Here is an 18,165-nt window from a genome sequence, read left to right on the forward strand (position 1 = left end):
TTTTTTCAAGAGAGTTTCCACATGGCAAATATGCCGACTCCTCAACCAGCCCCATGATTCAGCGCGCGTCATACTCGTTACCAGTTTTCCACGCAACCTTGGAAAGGCCAATAGACTCATTTTGTTACCCTACCATCATTAACTTTACATTTCCTCGGAATTAATATTTGTTTCATATTAAATAAGCTCTTTATGTGCTTAGTCTTGTGTCGAAACTTTAATTTACTTGAATTAAATGTACCACTTACACAAATATATATGCGATTCGATTTCTTTTACTCTTTTAACTTACACAGGGTAATGTTTAGAACTATCTACAGCCTTTTCTAATTCTACAAACCATTTAAACGGTTTATCACAACTTGAATGGTTTTTGTTTTTGTCCATTTTCCTGGAAGAATATTTTACATCTTAAGTTTAACTTTAAATTTCAGTTTTAGAAGACAGTGGTCGCCTGTCCATACCGGTCATGAGTTGGCCGTATTATTCATACCGTCCCGGCAGTTTCTAGAGACCTTTATCAAATTCGTAAAAAAATTTCCGATGTTCTATGTAACTAGGAATTCATTTACCGACGCAAGGTTAGCCTCGTTTTATCGTAGAACATTAATGTGTTGGAATATTGTGGATGTCTGTTGAATTTCAAATTCAGTGTTTGTGTCGCGGTTGTGCCTTCTTTACTTTACCTTTGGCATTTCAATATTTTGACATTGATTCGAGGCTAACCCTGAGTAAATGAATCTGTAGACAAGGAACACAGCGGTATTTTACAAACTTTCGAAAAAGGTCTGTTTGAGTGATAGGCCATAGGCCAATATCTAACTACGGTCTAAATATTTATCACCTCTTAAATGTCGGCTACAACTCGTTTGCTTTGACTGAGAGAATTTCCCCCTTTTTTATAGAAACTTGGATTAACTACCACACGTCATTTTTGGTGCCACATGTTTACCATGGCAACAGTGACGTCAACCATTGTGATGCTTTTCCTTGTGAATAATTCAAAGTGGCTTCATTGTTAATCACAGCAATCATTAAGTTGACGTCAGCGAAGATGGAGAGCAATGACGTCAAAGAAGTTATAATGATGATGTCACGGTCAAAGATGACGTCATCTGAATGACGAAACGACGGTGTTGGTCTGACTTCAGGACGGTAAACTGGCTCGTCTGGACGACATTCTTCCAGCGGGATGAAACAACTGTTTAACAGAGTTCAAGAAACCGTTATGTGGACCAGCAGGTGACGCCTGACTCTTCTTAGATTCTCTATTCGATGCTTTAGTGAACCTTACTTGGAACACCATGTTATAGAACACTACGTGAACATTACGATTCGTGAGGGCGGACGTCTCGTAGTGAGAACAGCCGTACTCTGAAGCCACTTCGCGGGCCTCGTTCTTCGACACTGATCGTCCTCTTCTTGAATCTCGTTTGTTCCCAACCAGGACAATAGGTACCTGGCAAATGTCATCGGTTCGTCGCACTTCTTTGATCAGCTTGATCAACTGGCGCGCTACTTCGAAGCTATAATAGTCTGTTATCGAGTATACAACGATGAAACCGTCACCTTCTTGAATGTACGATGCTTGACCCTGGGAGGGAAATCAACCATATGTTATAAAACCATTTTGTGCATGCTCGAAATTCAATGGCAACCGTTGCCTTTTCCAAAAACTACGTGCCTTTAGGTCTCTTCCAAGACTTATCTTGATGGATGTGTCTGTATTTCATCTCGATTCTTTACGGCTTCTGAATTAAACTTATTTATAACTAAATATTCTAGTTTTTATGCATTATACTTACATTTCCAGCGGTATCTAAAATAGCTAAAGACACTGAGTTTTCTCCAATGTGTAATTCTTTTTCATATGTCATTTCTGGAAAAGAAAAAATAGAATAATTTAGACACAAAATTTAAAACCTTTTACTAGAATTTTTTCAATCACCTCACATGACAATGACAATAATTTATTTAGTACTAAGACTTGTTGCAGATTTGGAAACTTATCTAAGTACATGCTAACATATTTTGAATATCTTATTCCAAAAATTTTACTTCCTGAGTTCTTTGCTCTGGTGTTTAATTAATGTACAATTCTTTTCGTAGCCGTACTGTATCCCAACTGTATCCGTACTGTAGCCGTCATATATAAATACGCCGTTGTGATTGGATAACTGAATACTTGGAAAACAATAAGAAGATATTTAAATGTTACGATATGTACGACATTATTACGACATTACTTCGACATATATATCGCACGCGATTATCGTTGACTTATCCCTACGACAAACTAACGACTACGTACGTGACACTTGGAATATATCGTGATCTTGGCTATGGCTTTCTCGCAGTATTAATCAGATTAACGCTAAGTAAGGTCGTTTGTCTAAGAAGGGTCGTGCGCAACAGACTTCAACTCTCCTGAGGGCTAACATCTGTGTCTTATAGTTGTGTGATAATGATTCAACCGCCGAGTAAATCTGAAGTAGAAATCTGAGACCGAAAGGAATTGTGGGTTGTTAGTTGTAAATTGTTTGTGGTTTTAATAAGAATTTCGCAAAAAGTTAATATCTTGATATACTAACTTTGAGCGATGACCTGCGCTGGCAAACTATCTTGGTAAGTGTATATTAATTTTTTAACGAGAAAACACTCGGTCCCCCCCAATTCCAATCGGTCTCAGATTTCTGATTTCAGATATCCAACCGACAACGATTTTTGAAATAGGTGTGTATATATCTGGTGGGATGGCTTTGTTCATATTAACCTTCGTAACTTAAAGACGCATTACTCAAATCGAGAAATATATTACGATTGAACTATTTATTTCTTGTAGCATCAGTACTGAAATTATCGCCGAAGGGTTCATGTGCAATTAAATGGTCGAGAGGTGTATAGTGATTTGAGATAACCTAGCTTGTAGAGAACTGCTGAGAACTGAATTAAAAACGCCGGACAGGTTATTTTAGTTTATTATGAACTAATGATACCTAATAATACAACAGAATTTAGAAACAGATTAAGACCATAAGCTTGTATCATTTTTCCTTCTTAATCTTTCAGACCAATAACGATAGCCTTCCACTCCCGGGTCAATGTGCGGTTTATATCACATCAACCACAGATTTCCGTAATTCCCACTAACGTATTAAAAATGAACACCTAAGGACAAGATCGAGACGCTAACACTTGAATATCGCTGGATAACACTGTTATCTCTAGTGTTCATTGTATCTACTATCTCTCATCTTAGAAAACCCTTGCGAAAACGACGTAAATTTAGACGTATTTAGATTTTGTACACGATCATTGCATTTTAATAGTACATTCATAAACAAGAAACAAAATAACTTGGGAGTTTTGAGCGATAGGATTTTGAAAACAGATTGTTAACGATTCTTAGGCAAGCTTCAGTAGAATATTTTTATGTTTTTGGGCAAGCGCATTGTGCGCTTTTCGTTCGTACCCCTGAGGTCCCAGTTTCTATTCTTGGACTTTGCATCTCATGTTAGTAGATTAGTTTATTAGGTCTCTCCCATGATTCGAGGGGTTTTCTTCGGGTTCTCCGGTTTTCCTCCCTCCGCAAAACGTAACACGTTTGTAACGTAACACAATGTTGTTTTAGGATATCATGAATACAAATTTGAATGAGAATCGGAAGAGGAAGATTGGGACGGTTCCTGTGTTATCTTCCCAATCGACAGGAAGGTAATGCAATGAATATTTCTGTCACATGCGCACCCTTGTCAGTCGGCTCTGTTCGATAGCACATGTAAACTGGAAGTGGTCACAGACCGATTTTCTCACAATTTTTTCGAAGCTGTTTAAAACACATAAAGAAAGTCGGAGAATACATGTGTTAAAAATAGGACCTACTCAGGCGGTATTCTGGAAATAGTCCGCGACCCGACCATAAAATAAAACTGATTGTATCTATAGCCTTAAATGAAAAGTCTTACAGATTTTATTTTGGACTCTAAGCTGTTTAAACTGAACGCAAAGAGAGTCAAAGATAAATTGTGTAAAAAAAACCCAAACAAACAACAACAACAACAACAACAACAAAAACAAAAACAAAAACAAAAAAACACAAAAAAACACACACAAAAAAGCCACACACACACAGAGAAAAAAAAAAAAAACAAAAAAAAAACACCAAAAACCAAAAACAAAACAAAACAAAACAAACAAAAAAACAAAAAAAAACCAAAAAAAAACAAACAACGACAACAACAACAACAACAAACAAACAAACAAACCAGATGTCCCTTACCAGACAGTAACCTAGTAGTCACGTATCTATAGTCTTAAATTTAAACTCTTACAGATTTCTTTTTGGACCCTAAGGTGTTTTAAAAACGCAAAAAGTGTCATAGAAAATGTGTTTAAAGAACAGACCTCAACCAGACAGTACCCTGGTAGTCACGTCACGCAATTATTCAATAAAACAAGAAACTGATCGTATCTATCTTTAAATAGAAAGCCTTACAGATTTCTTTTTGGACCCTAAGATGTTTTAAAAACGCAAAAAGGGTCAAAGAAAATGTGTTTAAAGAACAGACCTCAACCAGACAGTACCCTGGTAGTCACGTCACGCAATTATTCAATAAAACAAGAAACTGATCGTATCTATCTTTAAATAGAAAGCCTTACAGATTTCTTTTTGGACCCTAAGATGTTTTAAAAACGCAAAAAGGGTCAAAGAAAATGTGTTTAAAGAACAGACCTCAACCAGAGAGTAACCTGGTAGTCACGTCACGCAATTATTCAATAAAACAAGAAACTGATCGTATCTATCTTTAAATAGAAAGCCTTACAGATTTCTTTTTGGACCCTAAGCTGTTTTAAAAACGCAAAAAGGGTCATAGAAAATGTGTTTAAAGAACAGACCTCAACCAGAGAGTAACCTGGTAGTCACGTGACCCAATTATTCAATAAAACAAGTAACTGATCGTATCTATCTTTAAATAGAAAGCCTTACAGATTTCTTTTTGGACCCTAAGCTGTTTTAAAAACGCAAAAAGGGTCATAGAAAATGTGTTTAAAGAACAGACCTCAACCAGAGAGTAACCTGGTAGTCACGTGACCCAATTATTCAATAAAACAAGTAACTGATCGTATCTATCTTTAAATAGAAAGCCTTACAGATTTCTTTTTGGACCCTAAGATGTTTTAAAAACGCAAAAAGGGTCAAAGAAAATGTGTTTAAAGAACAGACCTCAACCAGACAGTAACCTGGTAGTCACGTGACCCAATTATTCAATAAAACAAGTAACTGATCGTATCTATCTTTAAATAGAAAGCCTTACAGATTTCTTTTTGGACCCTAAGCTGTTTTAAAAACGCAAAAAGGGTCAAAGAAAATGTGTTTAAAGAACAGACCTCAACCAGAGAGTAACCTGGTAGTCACGTGACCCAATTATTCAATAAAACAAGTAACTGATCGTATCTATCTTTAAATAGAAAGCCTTACAGATTTCTTTTTGGACCCTAAGCTGTTTTAAAAACGCAAAAAGGGTCAAAGAAAATGTGTTTAAAGAACAGACCTCAACCAGAGAGTAACCTGGTAGTCACGTGACCCAATTATTCAATAAAACAAGTAACTGATCGTATCTATCTTTAAATAGAAAGCCTTACAGATTTCTTTTTGGACCCTAAGATGTTTAATTTAATTATATAAAACCCAAAAAGGGTCAAAGAAACTTTATGTGGTAGTCGCGCCGACCCAATTACTTAATTTAACTGATCGTATCTTCGTCTCACAATGTCCTCTGGGCTCTGGAGTTCTTTCAAAAAATACGAAAAAGGCGAATGAAAACGAATCTCAGATACTAAAAGAAGTATCCTCCAGAAACTTAGACACCAATAATTAAAAGTAAGCATGAGTCAGAACGAAGACGCAAACAAACTGGATGAATCGACGAAAATTTTCACCATCAAAAAAAGACCAAAGGGCATGCTAAACGTGGAGCATCATGACAGATCGCAAAACTACAGAGTGTAAGCTATTACGACACAGAGGTTACGCAAAGCACTAATTGATCTTAGCAAAACAATCTGGGAGATTTGTAAGGCTGTTTCCATTTATATTGGCCGTTATCCAGGGCTTGGGCCTTGTGGGGTGCTGCTTTACCGACTTGTCAAAGGATATTTATTATCTTGACTTATATGTCATGATTATGGAAGCATGGCCGGCTTTTTTCACCTAATCTTTTTAGCGTACTGGGAATAGGTCTCCTCCGAGGCTTTCTGTTTTCATATCTGTCCTTTTATTATCTCTCTCTCTTCCTTTCCTTTCCTTTCCTTTCCTTTCCTTTCCTTTCTTAATTATAGTTCGTGCTTTATTTTCAGACTAGACACTAGAAAAAAATCTTAGTTGAAAACACACACTTATAGAGGCACTTTTGTGGTTAAAATCCTTCATTCAACAGCCGGCACTCTTTCTAATTATAATGTTGTTTTTTTTAATATGTGCGATACACGATTTGACCCGGACTTGTTTACACATCAATCTTTCCTTCATGCACGTTTGAGAAGAAGAAAAATCCAAATATGTTTTCAACCAATTTTCGAGCAAGCGTTAGTCAAGGGAAGAAAGGGAAAAAGAAAAGAATAGAGAGAGAAAAAAGAAATTCATCGCTGAAGAAATAATCAGTTTAATCAATTCAAAAGTCCCCTTCACAGTTCCCAGCGCCATCTTGAAAGGTAGCCGTGCCTTTGCATCGAAGCGAGACGAATGGTGTGCTTGCAATGATCGATAGACATGTGAATAATTGTTCCAAGGTGTTAAAAAAGGTCTCTATCATTGCAAGCTCACCATTCGTCTCGCTTCGATGCAAAGGCACGGCTACCTTTCAAGATGGCGCCGGGAACGGTGAAAGGGACTATTCGTCTCGTTTTACCGTCTTATTTCTTTGAAATTCAAAACCATACTTAAATTTTCTCGATCGCATTAAAGGGAAATATATTGTCCAGCAGTACTTTAGGAAGGAAGGAAATAGGGATTATTTAACCGGCCAATGTACTTTATAAATATGATCCACATTTTGCCGTATTGATTTACATATGAACGAGACACATCCTTATAATTAAATGTTGTCACAAAACAAAATTTATGAAAGTCGAAGCGCTCTCGTTACGTGTAATACTGTCTACGCCCGCATAGTTTAACACGTTGTAGTAAAAAAAACTACACTACATTATTTTGTTTGGGTAAAAATACCAGGGGGAAGGGGGGGGGGATACGGGGTGAAGTAAAACATCGGGCATGCTCGTTGGAAATTTCAAAAATACCTCTAAAAGATCCCAGAAATTTTTGTTTTTTAAAGGGCGTGGTCGGACGATACCAAATCGATGACCTATATCCCTAAGAGATAAGATGAGAAGTTCCCTGAAGTTCCTCCCTCCCCCTCCCCATCCCCCTCCCCCTCCCCCTCCCCCTCCCCCTCCCCCTCCCCCTCCCCCTCCCCCTCCCTAAAACAAAGTTCCTACCTCCTCCTTTACCGGAGTAATCTAAAGAACTGTGTTGGCTAAAACATTGAACCTAAGGTTTGGACAGTGTTGTAAAAAGAATATAATAAAAAAAGTTCTGAACGCTTTATATTCTGTTTTCTTTTGTCCGAATGTGATTTAGGACCCGATATTAAATAATCTGAAGTTGACATTCGATCCTGACATAAGGCGGGCAGACTTCCGAGATGTCGTTTAGACTCGACAAACATCACGCCAAACGAAAATCAAATTGCATTGACAACAGAAAACAAGACCTTGAGCACAACTTAAATACGTTAACTTTTAAATATTCTACTTTAAATAGTCAGTCTGGTCCGAGTACAAAATATATACCACCCACTCCTAAAGATAGATAAAATGCAATGTCCATGCTGAGTCCTAATTAGAAGGCGGGGGCTTTGATTCCAATAAGTGGCTCGCAAGAAAAAATATTTTTCAGAAATTATTTTTAATTGAATAAATTAATTATGCCTGTTAATTGACTATTCATTATTGGCTTTTATCTGCAAGGATTGTTGATAAGGTGTAAAGGGTTTTAATAAGCATTGATTAATGTTTTAAAAAATTAAGGAAATTAATTATTCTGAACATTACATAGTGAAGAAGATGGTGATAATTGAGATGACGATGATGGAAATTATGGTGATGATGATAACTACGTTGATGATGATGGTGTTGATGGTGATAATTGAGATGATGATGATGGAAATGATGGTGATGATGATAACTACGTTGATGATGATGGTGTTGATGGTGATAATTGAGATGATGATGATGGAAATGATGGTGATGATGATAACTGTGTTGATGATGATGGTGATGATGGTGATGATGATGATGATGTTAGGGATTGTGGTAATGGTGATGATGGTGATTGCGAATATAGTTGATGATGGTAATAATCGTGTTGATGATGTTGGTAATGATGATTGATGATGGTGATGCGGCCAACGATTATGATGGTGACGATAATGATAATAACACTACAATACTCACCTAATGTTGGATCATACTCGTGCAAGAATCGTCCAGTGACATATCGCACGACGAGTGCTGTAAAAATAGCAATAAACGTCAGTCATACTAATCCATGGCTAAAGTAATTGAGTTAAAACTAGTGCCTATTCAAACAATGCGAGTCGAGTTTCTTAGTCTCTCATTCAAAAGAGTTTGACTTCACGACATGAATAGAAAAGCTTTTTGAAGCTCATCTACTCCGGGTTTAATTAGTAAATAGACCAAAAATCAAAAATCCATTTTTTACTCAAGATAAACTCGAAAAACAATGCAATTAAACAAAGATTAAAAAGACGAATTTACGTACAATTTTAGGATTTTTTGTCTTTTCCTTTTTTATGACAAAAAAACTTGACAACTTGATGTAGAATTAAGAGTTGATTCCTAAACTGACTGGTAAGATAAAGACCATACGGAATGAAAAGAGCATTGCGATCTGATAAAACGCGGGTAAGAGTAGCCTTCAAATGAAGAGTCACTCACTACGTCGGTACAACTGAGTCAACTTCAACATATTAACTCTAATTGCTTAGAGTTTACAGGGATTTGATTACAGGAAAGAGTAAAAGAGGAAAGAGAATGGAGCTATAAAAAAATGACAGGGTTTTTCATCTTGGCTCGATGTATGTTGACATTCACTGCGACCATACTTAGATAATTACCAAGAACTCTTCATTCAAGTTCTCGTGATAATATAGTAAACGTGTTAATTGAACACGCCGCTGTCATTGTCACTTATTACTGTACTTAACAGCTCGTACGAAAAGTACATGATTCGCGATAAGAAAAAAATTGAAACGAGAGAAGTGATTAGCTCGAGTTATCAGGGAGTTTTTGAATCTAAATGCAAAGTATGCTAGATGAGGAAAACAACTCACTTGTAATATCAGTGATGATATTTACGCATTTTCACCTTTAAACGAGAGACCTTTGAAACAATTACTCTTCAATTATCTCTAGCTTTTAGGTGAGGTAGTTCGACCTTTTGAATTGAATAGATTTTTTTAGTTCAGGTTTTCAAACCAATTAACCATTTAAAAAATGTTAGTGTCAAATGTTTTGTAGCCGTGAGCGAATGTTGATAAATCGTGCGAATCGAAACGATCTTTCACGTTGACCTAAAACTGGAGCATATAAGAAATCTTAGGGACGACCTATCGAGATTTAGACTCGAATAACTTTAGGTATGCGTATTCTAATTGCTTCTTAATGCACAAAGTACGATCTATAGTCATTATTAGAGACAAAATGTATTGTCAACTGAAGGCTACCGTTTTCCGGTTCTTTGACAGAGTTCTTCTAACAATAAAAATGTTGAATGCTTACCTGTTTTGCCAACGCCTCCAACACCAAGTACCACTAAAGAATACTGTTCCAACGGATTGCTTGAGGAATCCTTGGGCTTAGAGGCGATTGCGAGACTAGGTCGTCTCTTAGACGCGTCGAAAGAACACCGCAATGGAATACTACCACTACCATGTGGTTGGACAACTGTACTCACACTATTACTTCTTTGCGTTCTATCATGACTTGATTTTTCTTTTGTACCGTTGGTAGAGAGACTACTATGTCGTCTTGATAGAGACAGGGTGTTTTGAGGGAAGCCGCTGATGTGTTGCTGCTGCTGTTGTTCTCTCATGACTGAAGCACTGAAGAAGCGATTTGTCGCCTCGGGATCTCTTCTCGACATTGAGATCAATGTTAGTTGGCGTTAAATATTACTTCGGCCTCGGGTCATCGTCATATGATATGAAAATTAAGCTCCTCGGACGGCAAGTGGTTGCAATAAATACGTACTGTTTACCGTATTCAATTCAAGCTTTGACACACGATCTACGATATCTGATTCCTAGGATGAAAATTAAATGAGTGAAGATCGAGGTTTTCGCTACATGCGCTGCGACTGAGTTGACTGTCAGCCTTGATCAACCAATGAGAGCTAAATGATGTTTACAGAGTCAAACTACATCAAACCATGGCAATCTATAGTAAGATCAAACAAACAAAATACCCCATGAAATCAATCCATCCTTCCAGGGTCTCGAACCCGACCAAATCCGCCAAGACACCCTGACTTTTAAAACCATCACGAATCATTAATTTCTTTGATCAAAGTATTATTAACAGAAAACGCCCAGGGGTCATCGAAATGGCTGGAGACTACATGGCTACGAGCTATTTAAACAAAACTCTTTATATTTTCCTTGCAACATCCGGCCTCCATGACAATCGCGCTGTACAGACCATGAACTAATGGAATCCTTCATATTCGTGTCGGCAGGGTTTGAACCGAATTTTTTTCTTTTGACAGCTCGAAAAAAGTCAAAAGTAATTCAGTCCGATATCGCAAGTCGGGCTCTTTATAGCCCTTGTTGTGTGTTGATTTTATCTAAATATTCCTTAAAACATAATAGCTAATTATAAAACTCTCCTTTTGTCGGCATAGTCAAACTATTAGTACATCGCACAACATTTACGTAAGGTTGACTTCATTCGAAATTTTCTATTTTTATTTCATATTTCACCTTGTGTTTCAATTTCTAGCCCATACTTAATTTTTGAAACTCATTTCTAAACTTCCAAAATAAAAAAAAAAAAAAAAAAAAAAAAAGTCACAATTTAAATGTACATCGTAAACTCTTTGTACACAATTAATTCTTTTACGACTTTAATTTCATTAGCACTAAATTTGCAATTAATTATCACCTAGATTTGATTACCGATAAGAGAATTTGAGCAAACGTGGTAGCCAAGTCACGAACATCCACACTCCATCCAGGTAAAAATAATTATCTATAAGATCAATGTAAAATTAGACGCGCGCGTACAAGATCTTAAAAAACTTTTTAGCGCACTCATTTATTTCGCTGACCTCTCAGCCATAAGTGGTTGTCAATTTTACCGGAATTCTCTAGCTGTAGTAATCCCTGCTTATAAATACAAGACAAAAAAAGTAAAATGTTGTACTTTCGCTTTTATTATGTACTCGATATTTTTGTTTACGGTTTTAATATTGTAGCTAACTTTTCATTATTCTTTAAAAATTGGTCCATTCGATATAACGTAATCTTCTTCGCGACTTTAACCTTACCGATGATATGTCACTGTTAGAGAACAGCCGGATAACTTGGTACTGCATAGAATATTTCCTGAGCAATGCTTTGTAGGCACGAGAGAAACGTATTGTTGTTAGACGAAGGATTCACAGCTCCTTCGTGTCCTGCGCCATGGCTCCTTGGCTAACTTAGCCAATCGATGAAAGAATCGTTCGCCATCGGCGTGCCTGCGGTTACCGTTGGCTCTTTAGCTTATGTGTTTGAAGATCTCTTAATTATTATAGTGAATTTAGTTTGAGGATGTAAGACAAACCGAACAAATCATATAAACAAATACCATCACTAAACAACAAAAGTAGTAGAACCATCAATATCATCATCGTCATGTTCCTCTCCAACAAACCGCAGCAACAATAATTAACAAAACCACATTTGAAAAGTCAGTCTAAGACTTTTCTGAAATTTACCGCAGAGGCCAATCTCGTTTACCGCACTTACGCGAAGCATGCTATAAAACTAGTTCATACATATGACTAGTATCGTTTTACGCCTAAAATGTCGAGGTTATATATGTGTCTCAAGGTTATCCGAGGTATATTAAATAGCGATGAAGATATATAAAGCCTTGGGTAACAAGTTATAAGTTAAACAGGCATGACAAAAACCGAGAGCAAAAAGTAGCTGGAGTATCATGGATTGCACTGCAAAAGTATCTTAGATTGTCATTGATGACTGCGCATGCATAATGACTGGCCGCGCGTCCAGCGGATTATTAGAGATTATTAGAGAGTAAAGAGGGTATTTTTTTAAGGCAAACCAACTCTAGGGTGTCAGAGGGCAGCCAAGCTGACAAGAGGATACCTCTAATGCTATTCATTTTGGGGTACACGGGAATACACACGGATAGATCACAGACAGATGGTCATGACTAATAAACTAAACAAAGTGTGATGAACGTACTAATGATACGTGGGCATATATGTGCGCTACGTGAGGGCCACGTGTTAAATAACTCTCTGGGTTAATTGTGTCACCCTCCTTAAATAAAGTTTATTGTATTGTATTGTATTGTACGTGCGTGTGTCAACTGCCTAAACTTGGTTTTTAGTAGGGATTGATGACGATAGTAAAGATAGTGTTTCTTCCAAATTCCACCTCCGTCAGACTCCATTACTTTCTACCTGACACACATACACACACACACACACACACACACACACACACACACACACACACACACACACACACACACACACACACACATTCATCCATCCATCCATTTTCATTTCCTTCCCTTAATTTCCTCTATCACTCGCTGGCTTGCTTCCAGACGCTATTGACCTGCACTAGTTATAACCGCGGCCTTTCCCTGAATCTTATCGATAACCTAAGTACCAGTTAATGTGTTTATGTGTGAGTTTAGCGACGTCATTTGGTTGGGTGTTATCGATACTTTTGAGTCGCTACAGGTCAAGAAATGGGCTGGGCATAATAGACTTGATGACCTCTCTAAGTATTCTAGACCATGAAACCAACTAATGATCGATCGAGCAAAAGTTGTAGGAAAAATATACATCAATATTTATCTAAGCCAATGTTTATATATCGTTAGTGTAATCTTCCAATTATCGAGTTACCGAATACAACTGTCCTTCAAAACTACACACAACCAAGTACTCGATCTGTCTTATATATAGACCCCTTGCATGTGACGTCAAGGCAGCTCTATTTGGAGGACAAAACAAAAGAATTTCAATCTCATGAGAATTGGAAACCTATTGTTATGTCCCTCCAAATTGAGCTGCATTTGGACGTACTGCCGGCAAGGGGTCTATTGTCAGTACCTGTTGATGCAACTATTTGGTACCATTTCCAGGAAGATAACCATACTTTGATATGGCAATGTGCCAGTAAATGACGGACGTCATGATATAAACAAAACTCCTCAACCGAAACTCCGGGCCGAAACTTCCGATGAAACTATCATCATAGACATTGCAAATACCATTTCCAGGAAGATACGCACACTTCAATATTTCAATATACCAGTAAATGTAATGATATCAATTAAGCATAATACCTGAACTAAGCTTCGCATTTGTTTATGTTATTATTGGTAAATCTTTAGTACTCTGCATAGTATCTTGATTAAATCTCGCGCGCGACACGTATTGAGTGTAAAACTGCGAAGAATCAAGCTCAAGTTTCTAAGAGTCTAAAGGTTTTAAATGTTGAAAATCATTATTTCGAATCATGGAAACACGCTAAGATTAGATCTATAGTATGAGTAATCATTTTATTCCGGCTTCTGCGCAAGGAAAAGAAAAAAATATGCGCAAAAATGCATTAAATATGTTGAAGAAACGTGGCGTTATCTTACTACTGATGCAGTACCAGAATTCAATTTAGTCATTCGTAATACCTTTTTTGATTTTCTCTAGTTTACAGATGTATGCTGTTTTAACAAGCGATATTGTTGACTCTGATATAATGGTAGAATGTAGACCAGTAGAATGAGTCAGTCTTGGCTAACCCTCTTAGAGCATCCTCAATCTTTCTTCAACCCAGACTACAACTTCAGACTTAATGTTATTTTTTTGGTTTTTGCTTTCACAATCAACATTTTTTGAGTTAGCAATTTTGTTTCTTTGATAGAAACCAAAGCTGCCAATTGCAAGGTTACAGAACTGAAGTCAAAAGACACTTAGTAAAAGTCTTCATAAAATTCGATTCACAAACCTTTGAAGCTGCACTGAGTTCTTTCGTAATACCAGCCCCACTGATGTTCACTGTGGAGATTAAATCTATCGGAATTCGTTTCCGCGACGTACAGAATGATTGATATATTTTCCCAGGAACTCTGACTGGTCAGGGGCTACAGTCTCTTCTGTTTTGGTCAGGTTCTGGTCTGTCAGTTAATCAAGATATCTTAAGGTTTCTTGCGATGATATCATAAGCTAATTATAGCCAAAGCAATAAATTACTATAAAAATTCATAAACAAACTAAAGTTACATTTCACCCCCCTCCCCTCCCCTATCCCTCACCCCCACCAAAGGGCACTAACGGGGGAGGTGTACGATCCTAAGCTCTGTATGTGAGTATATTTATTATCTATATTTTTGTACTGCGGTTGTAAGGTATCAAATTGAGTCGCTCCTCGCAGTATATCAAGCAACTTATGCAGCTGCAAATTAAATTCTAAGCTCTGTTCGGTGGCTCTTCAAATAATTTTAGAGGCCAATGACCTTAAGGATTGTTTCCACGCACGCTTACCATAGGTCCTCGTGAATAATAAATTAATTTCGCTTCCTTCACTTTCGCTCTCACGACAAAAACCGTGTCTATTCGCCATGTTGGCTCTATTGATTAGTAAACACAACCCATTGGCTTCAGTACCTTTACCTCTCATCTCTTCCATTCAAAAACCCCTCCCCACCCCACCCCCCTCTTCTACCACAACTCCATCCCCCTGGTCACGTAACTCATACCTAACCCAAATGACTTTTAAAAAAAGCTCTATCAAAAAACAATATTTTTTCTACAACACGAGTTTACCTCGCTAAATGCTTATAAAAACGAACAGGTATTCAACGTCTGTTATTCATAATCATGTGCGTGCGTGTTATCTAATACCTGATGTCCTGAATGTATAGTATACACTATTGTCAAATGTCATCGATTGTTATCTTAGTCCTTAATACAATCAATCTTAAAATCCCTAATGTAAATTATTATTTTTGTCGCCTAAATAATTCTAGCTTCTAATTCTAAATTCTAACAAACACGCCCTCAAAAGCGGAGTCGCTTTAATCTGAAAACAAAAACGTCATTGGAATAAATGTATAAAACTCATCATTATGTCATTGTTATCAAGCGCGTATTATTAGCAACGTCATTTTTTCATTTGGTGGTCTTGACATCCGTAACTTCAAGAGGAAAAGTGACAGCTCAGTTTTGAAAATTTTCTCGTTTTTGATACGATAATTGACAAACATTCTTTCTTAGATCATCTGGATAATGTTTAGTATATTTGATTGATTATTTATTATATCTGCGTGACCCACGGTAGTTGTTTGTTGGTTCTAATATGGTAGCGCTTAAAATCCGATTTTGTCGAGAAATTATTACTTATTATTATTAATTTATTACTCACTTGTTTATGTTTTCTGATCCTAAGTGCGCATGCGCGTTTTGATTCTTTTTTTTAGCCCCGCTTTCCGATATATTGATTGCATAAAAAGTTCAACTAAGGGCAGTCGGAACCATGAACTGCATGCACTAGCTGGAGAGCCATAAGTGTCAACGTATACACGGCGGGATATAATTCTAATCGCTGTCGAAATACTCACGCAATCGGATCAAAAAGGAAAAAAGTAAACTTATTCAATAAAAAGATATAACTAGCTAAAAACTAGTGTGAGCTGCGTCGGTGTTTCTAATGAAACAGTAATGATAAAAAGGTAAATGATACACCGTGAAAAGATGAAAAAACTTACTGACGTTTCGGACGCTAGTCCTTCGTCGGAGTAAAAGAGAAAGAAGTGGTAGAAAGGAGTGTATATATGATAGAATAAGACAAAAGAAACCAATGAGAGCAAGGTAGGCAAGGAAACAAAAACAAACAATCAAAAGACAAAAGAAAAGGTTAGTTGAAAATAAAGCGTTCATTAATCCCGTTGGGACTAAGAGTGCCCAATAGGTGAATAAGCCGCATTTCTTTGGTCTTGCGACAATCATTGTTGCCGTTAAGCAAAGAAAGACCGAAAACAATGAAGTCAGAAAGAGAATGGTTAGCTAGATTAAAATGGCGGGAAACTGGTTTGGTGGGATCGTTATTGCGAATATCATAAAGATGATTGCAAATGCGATCACCAAGACGGCGGCCAGTCTCGCCCACATACAAAAGATTACAGCGGGTACATTTAATACAATATACAACATTAGAAGTGGTACAAACAAAATGGTCAGTGATTTTAACAGTTGATTTAGGACCGACAACAGAAGTGTGAGATGCAATGTTGAATTTGCAAAGTTAAAGAGGGGTTTTGGATAAATTTGTGCCCATAAAGTTTCCCACAAACCTAAAGATCATCTGTCTTTACTTATCGAAAACACAAACGCTGAATTCGGACTCCAAACCCAAACCGCAGTAAGAAAAAAAGGTTTGATGACAGACAGAGATGCTTCGATTCTTGCTCCGGTGCGGTTTATTAAATCCCCTTTGCCTTTTTGTGATTCTTTCATGATGGACTAAGGCCCCGTCCACGCGTATCCGGAAATTTTTGCATCCGCAAAATTTCTTTTGCGGATACGGGTTGCGTCCGCACGTGTCCGGAAATTTTCGTATCCGTATCCGGAAATTTTTGAAAACGGTCTCCAGAGTGGAAATTTTCGAATACGCTCCGAATACGGATACGTGTGGACGGTCGTATCCGCAAATTTTCGAATACGCTGACGTAAACACGATTTTGCGCATGTCCAATAAGAAAAACTATCCGTCAAAGAGACTAGGCACTAGCGTGCATCAGGGCGGATCAAAACAATTGCCGGATACGTGTAGACAGTGAAAACGATTCGAAAACGAAAAAAAAAAGAGAGAAAAATTGCGGATACAAAAATTTCCGGATACGTGTGGACGGGGCCTAAAAGTCAATACAAGCGTCAAAAATGAAAAGTATTGGTGCTAGTTTTTCAAAACGCATCCCACATGGAAAGGACTGATCGATGGTACCTAGACATCAGCGACAAGGGCTTCATATTAGGTCTGCTGGTCATAGCAAGGGGTTAATCATCTATGGTCTAGGGGCCGACTAACCTCTCCCTTAGGCTTCTGCCGAGCTTCCTGATCAGGCTGTAATTCCTCCCGGGGATAGCGGTGTTGGGGTCGAAATCTCTGGCATAGCCGTAAATGCTTCGCGCTGCCATACGACGCTTCAGCATTCGGGTCTGGGAGTATGGTCTTCGGTTATTTTTATTAGTTAAGAAAAATGAAAATGTAATACCCAAAAGATGAACGTTAGTACATAAGGGACATGCAGCAAGTTAGACGAATTGCTATATAAGAAACAAGTTGCTGCATGTTAACGAAAAGCATTTCGCACGCAGTCAGTTGCCGATTGGTTTAGGTCTTTCTACTGATACGGCGGCCATACTTGACTTAATCAAGATAGGATACATTTTTTTAGTGTGGACTGTGGATATTTTACGTGGAGAATGCCAAGAAAAGGGATAAGACTAGTCAAATGAAATCATTCTTTCCTGTGAAACATTCCATTATCTTTTGACTAACATCGCAAACTTCTTCAGCTGCCTAAGCCTCTGTACCCGATACAGGCAACCCAGTGAACGCCTATAGGGCGTGGCGTATTGTTCTCAACTAAATCGATTTAAAGCACTTCTATTTTTGTAAAGAAATTTCAATAGATTTCAATTTGACGTGTTTGTCTTTTCTCGGTACACAACACGAACTACTTCATTATTTTCTTCGTGGCACTTAGCAGAACGTTTATCTTATGATGAAATACCCGGCAGTTTTTTAATTTCTCAACTAATACATGGTTTCCTTTGCACTT

At 37.5% G+C, this 18,165-nt stretch overlaps 1 protein-coding gene and 1 long non-coding RNA gene across 3 annotated transcripts in view; one reads left to right on the forward strand and one right to left on the reverse strand.

Annotated features, from left to right (window-relative positions):
* LOC116305953 (uncharacterized) overlaps positions 1–1,046 on the forward strand; it is a 29,422-nt gene extending 28,376 nt beyond the window's left edge. Inside the window, exon 4 of the long non-coding RNA XR_004198210.2 lies at positions 906–1,046. This is a non-coding gene — a long non-coding RNA (uncharacterized LOC116305953). The remainder of the gene's footprint in view (positions 1–905) is intronic.
* On the reverse strand, positions 256–14,478 carry LOC116305951 (ras-related protein Rap-2a). 2 transcript variants are annotated; one of them, XM_031715957.2, is made up of 5 exons: positions 14,331–14,478; positions 9,862–10,384; positions 8,515–8,571; positions 1,806–1,879; positions 256–1,594 (listed from the first exon to the last, which is right to left on the reverse strand). In XM_031715957.2, exons 2-5 carry the CDS (start codon positions 10,223–10,225, stop codon positions 1,148–1,150), a joined length of 942 nt encoding a protein of 313 aa, XP_031571817.1. In that variant the 5' UTR covers positions 10,226–10,384; positions 14,331–14,478; the 3' UTR covers positions 256–1,147. The 2 variants fall into 2 exon arrangements, with proteins under 2 accessions (XP_031571817.1, XP_031571818.1); XM_031715958.2 differs by lacking the exon at positions 14,331–14,478 and adding an exon at positions 10,547–10,714.
* Between the last annotated feature and the right edge of the window lie 3,687 nt (positions 14,479–18,165).

Source organism: Actinia tenebrosa, unplaced genomic scaffold (genome assembly GCF_029948245.1).
Source record: "Actinia tenebrosa isolate PJP-AT-01 unplaced genomic scaffold, QUT_ActTen_1.0 PGA_scaffold0__85_contigs__length_37466705, whole genome shotgun sequence".
In the NCBI taxonomy this organism is placed as follows: Eukaryota; Metazoa; Cnidaria; class Anthozoa; order Actiniaria; family Actiniidae; genus Actinia; species Actinia tenebrosa.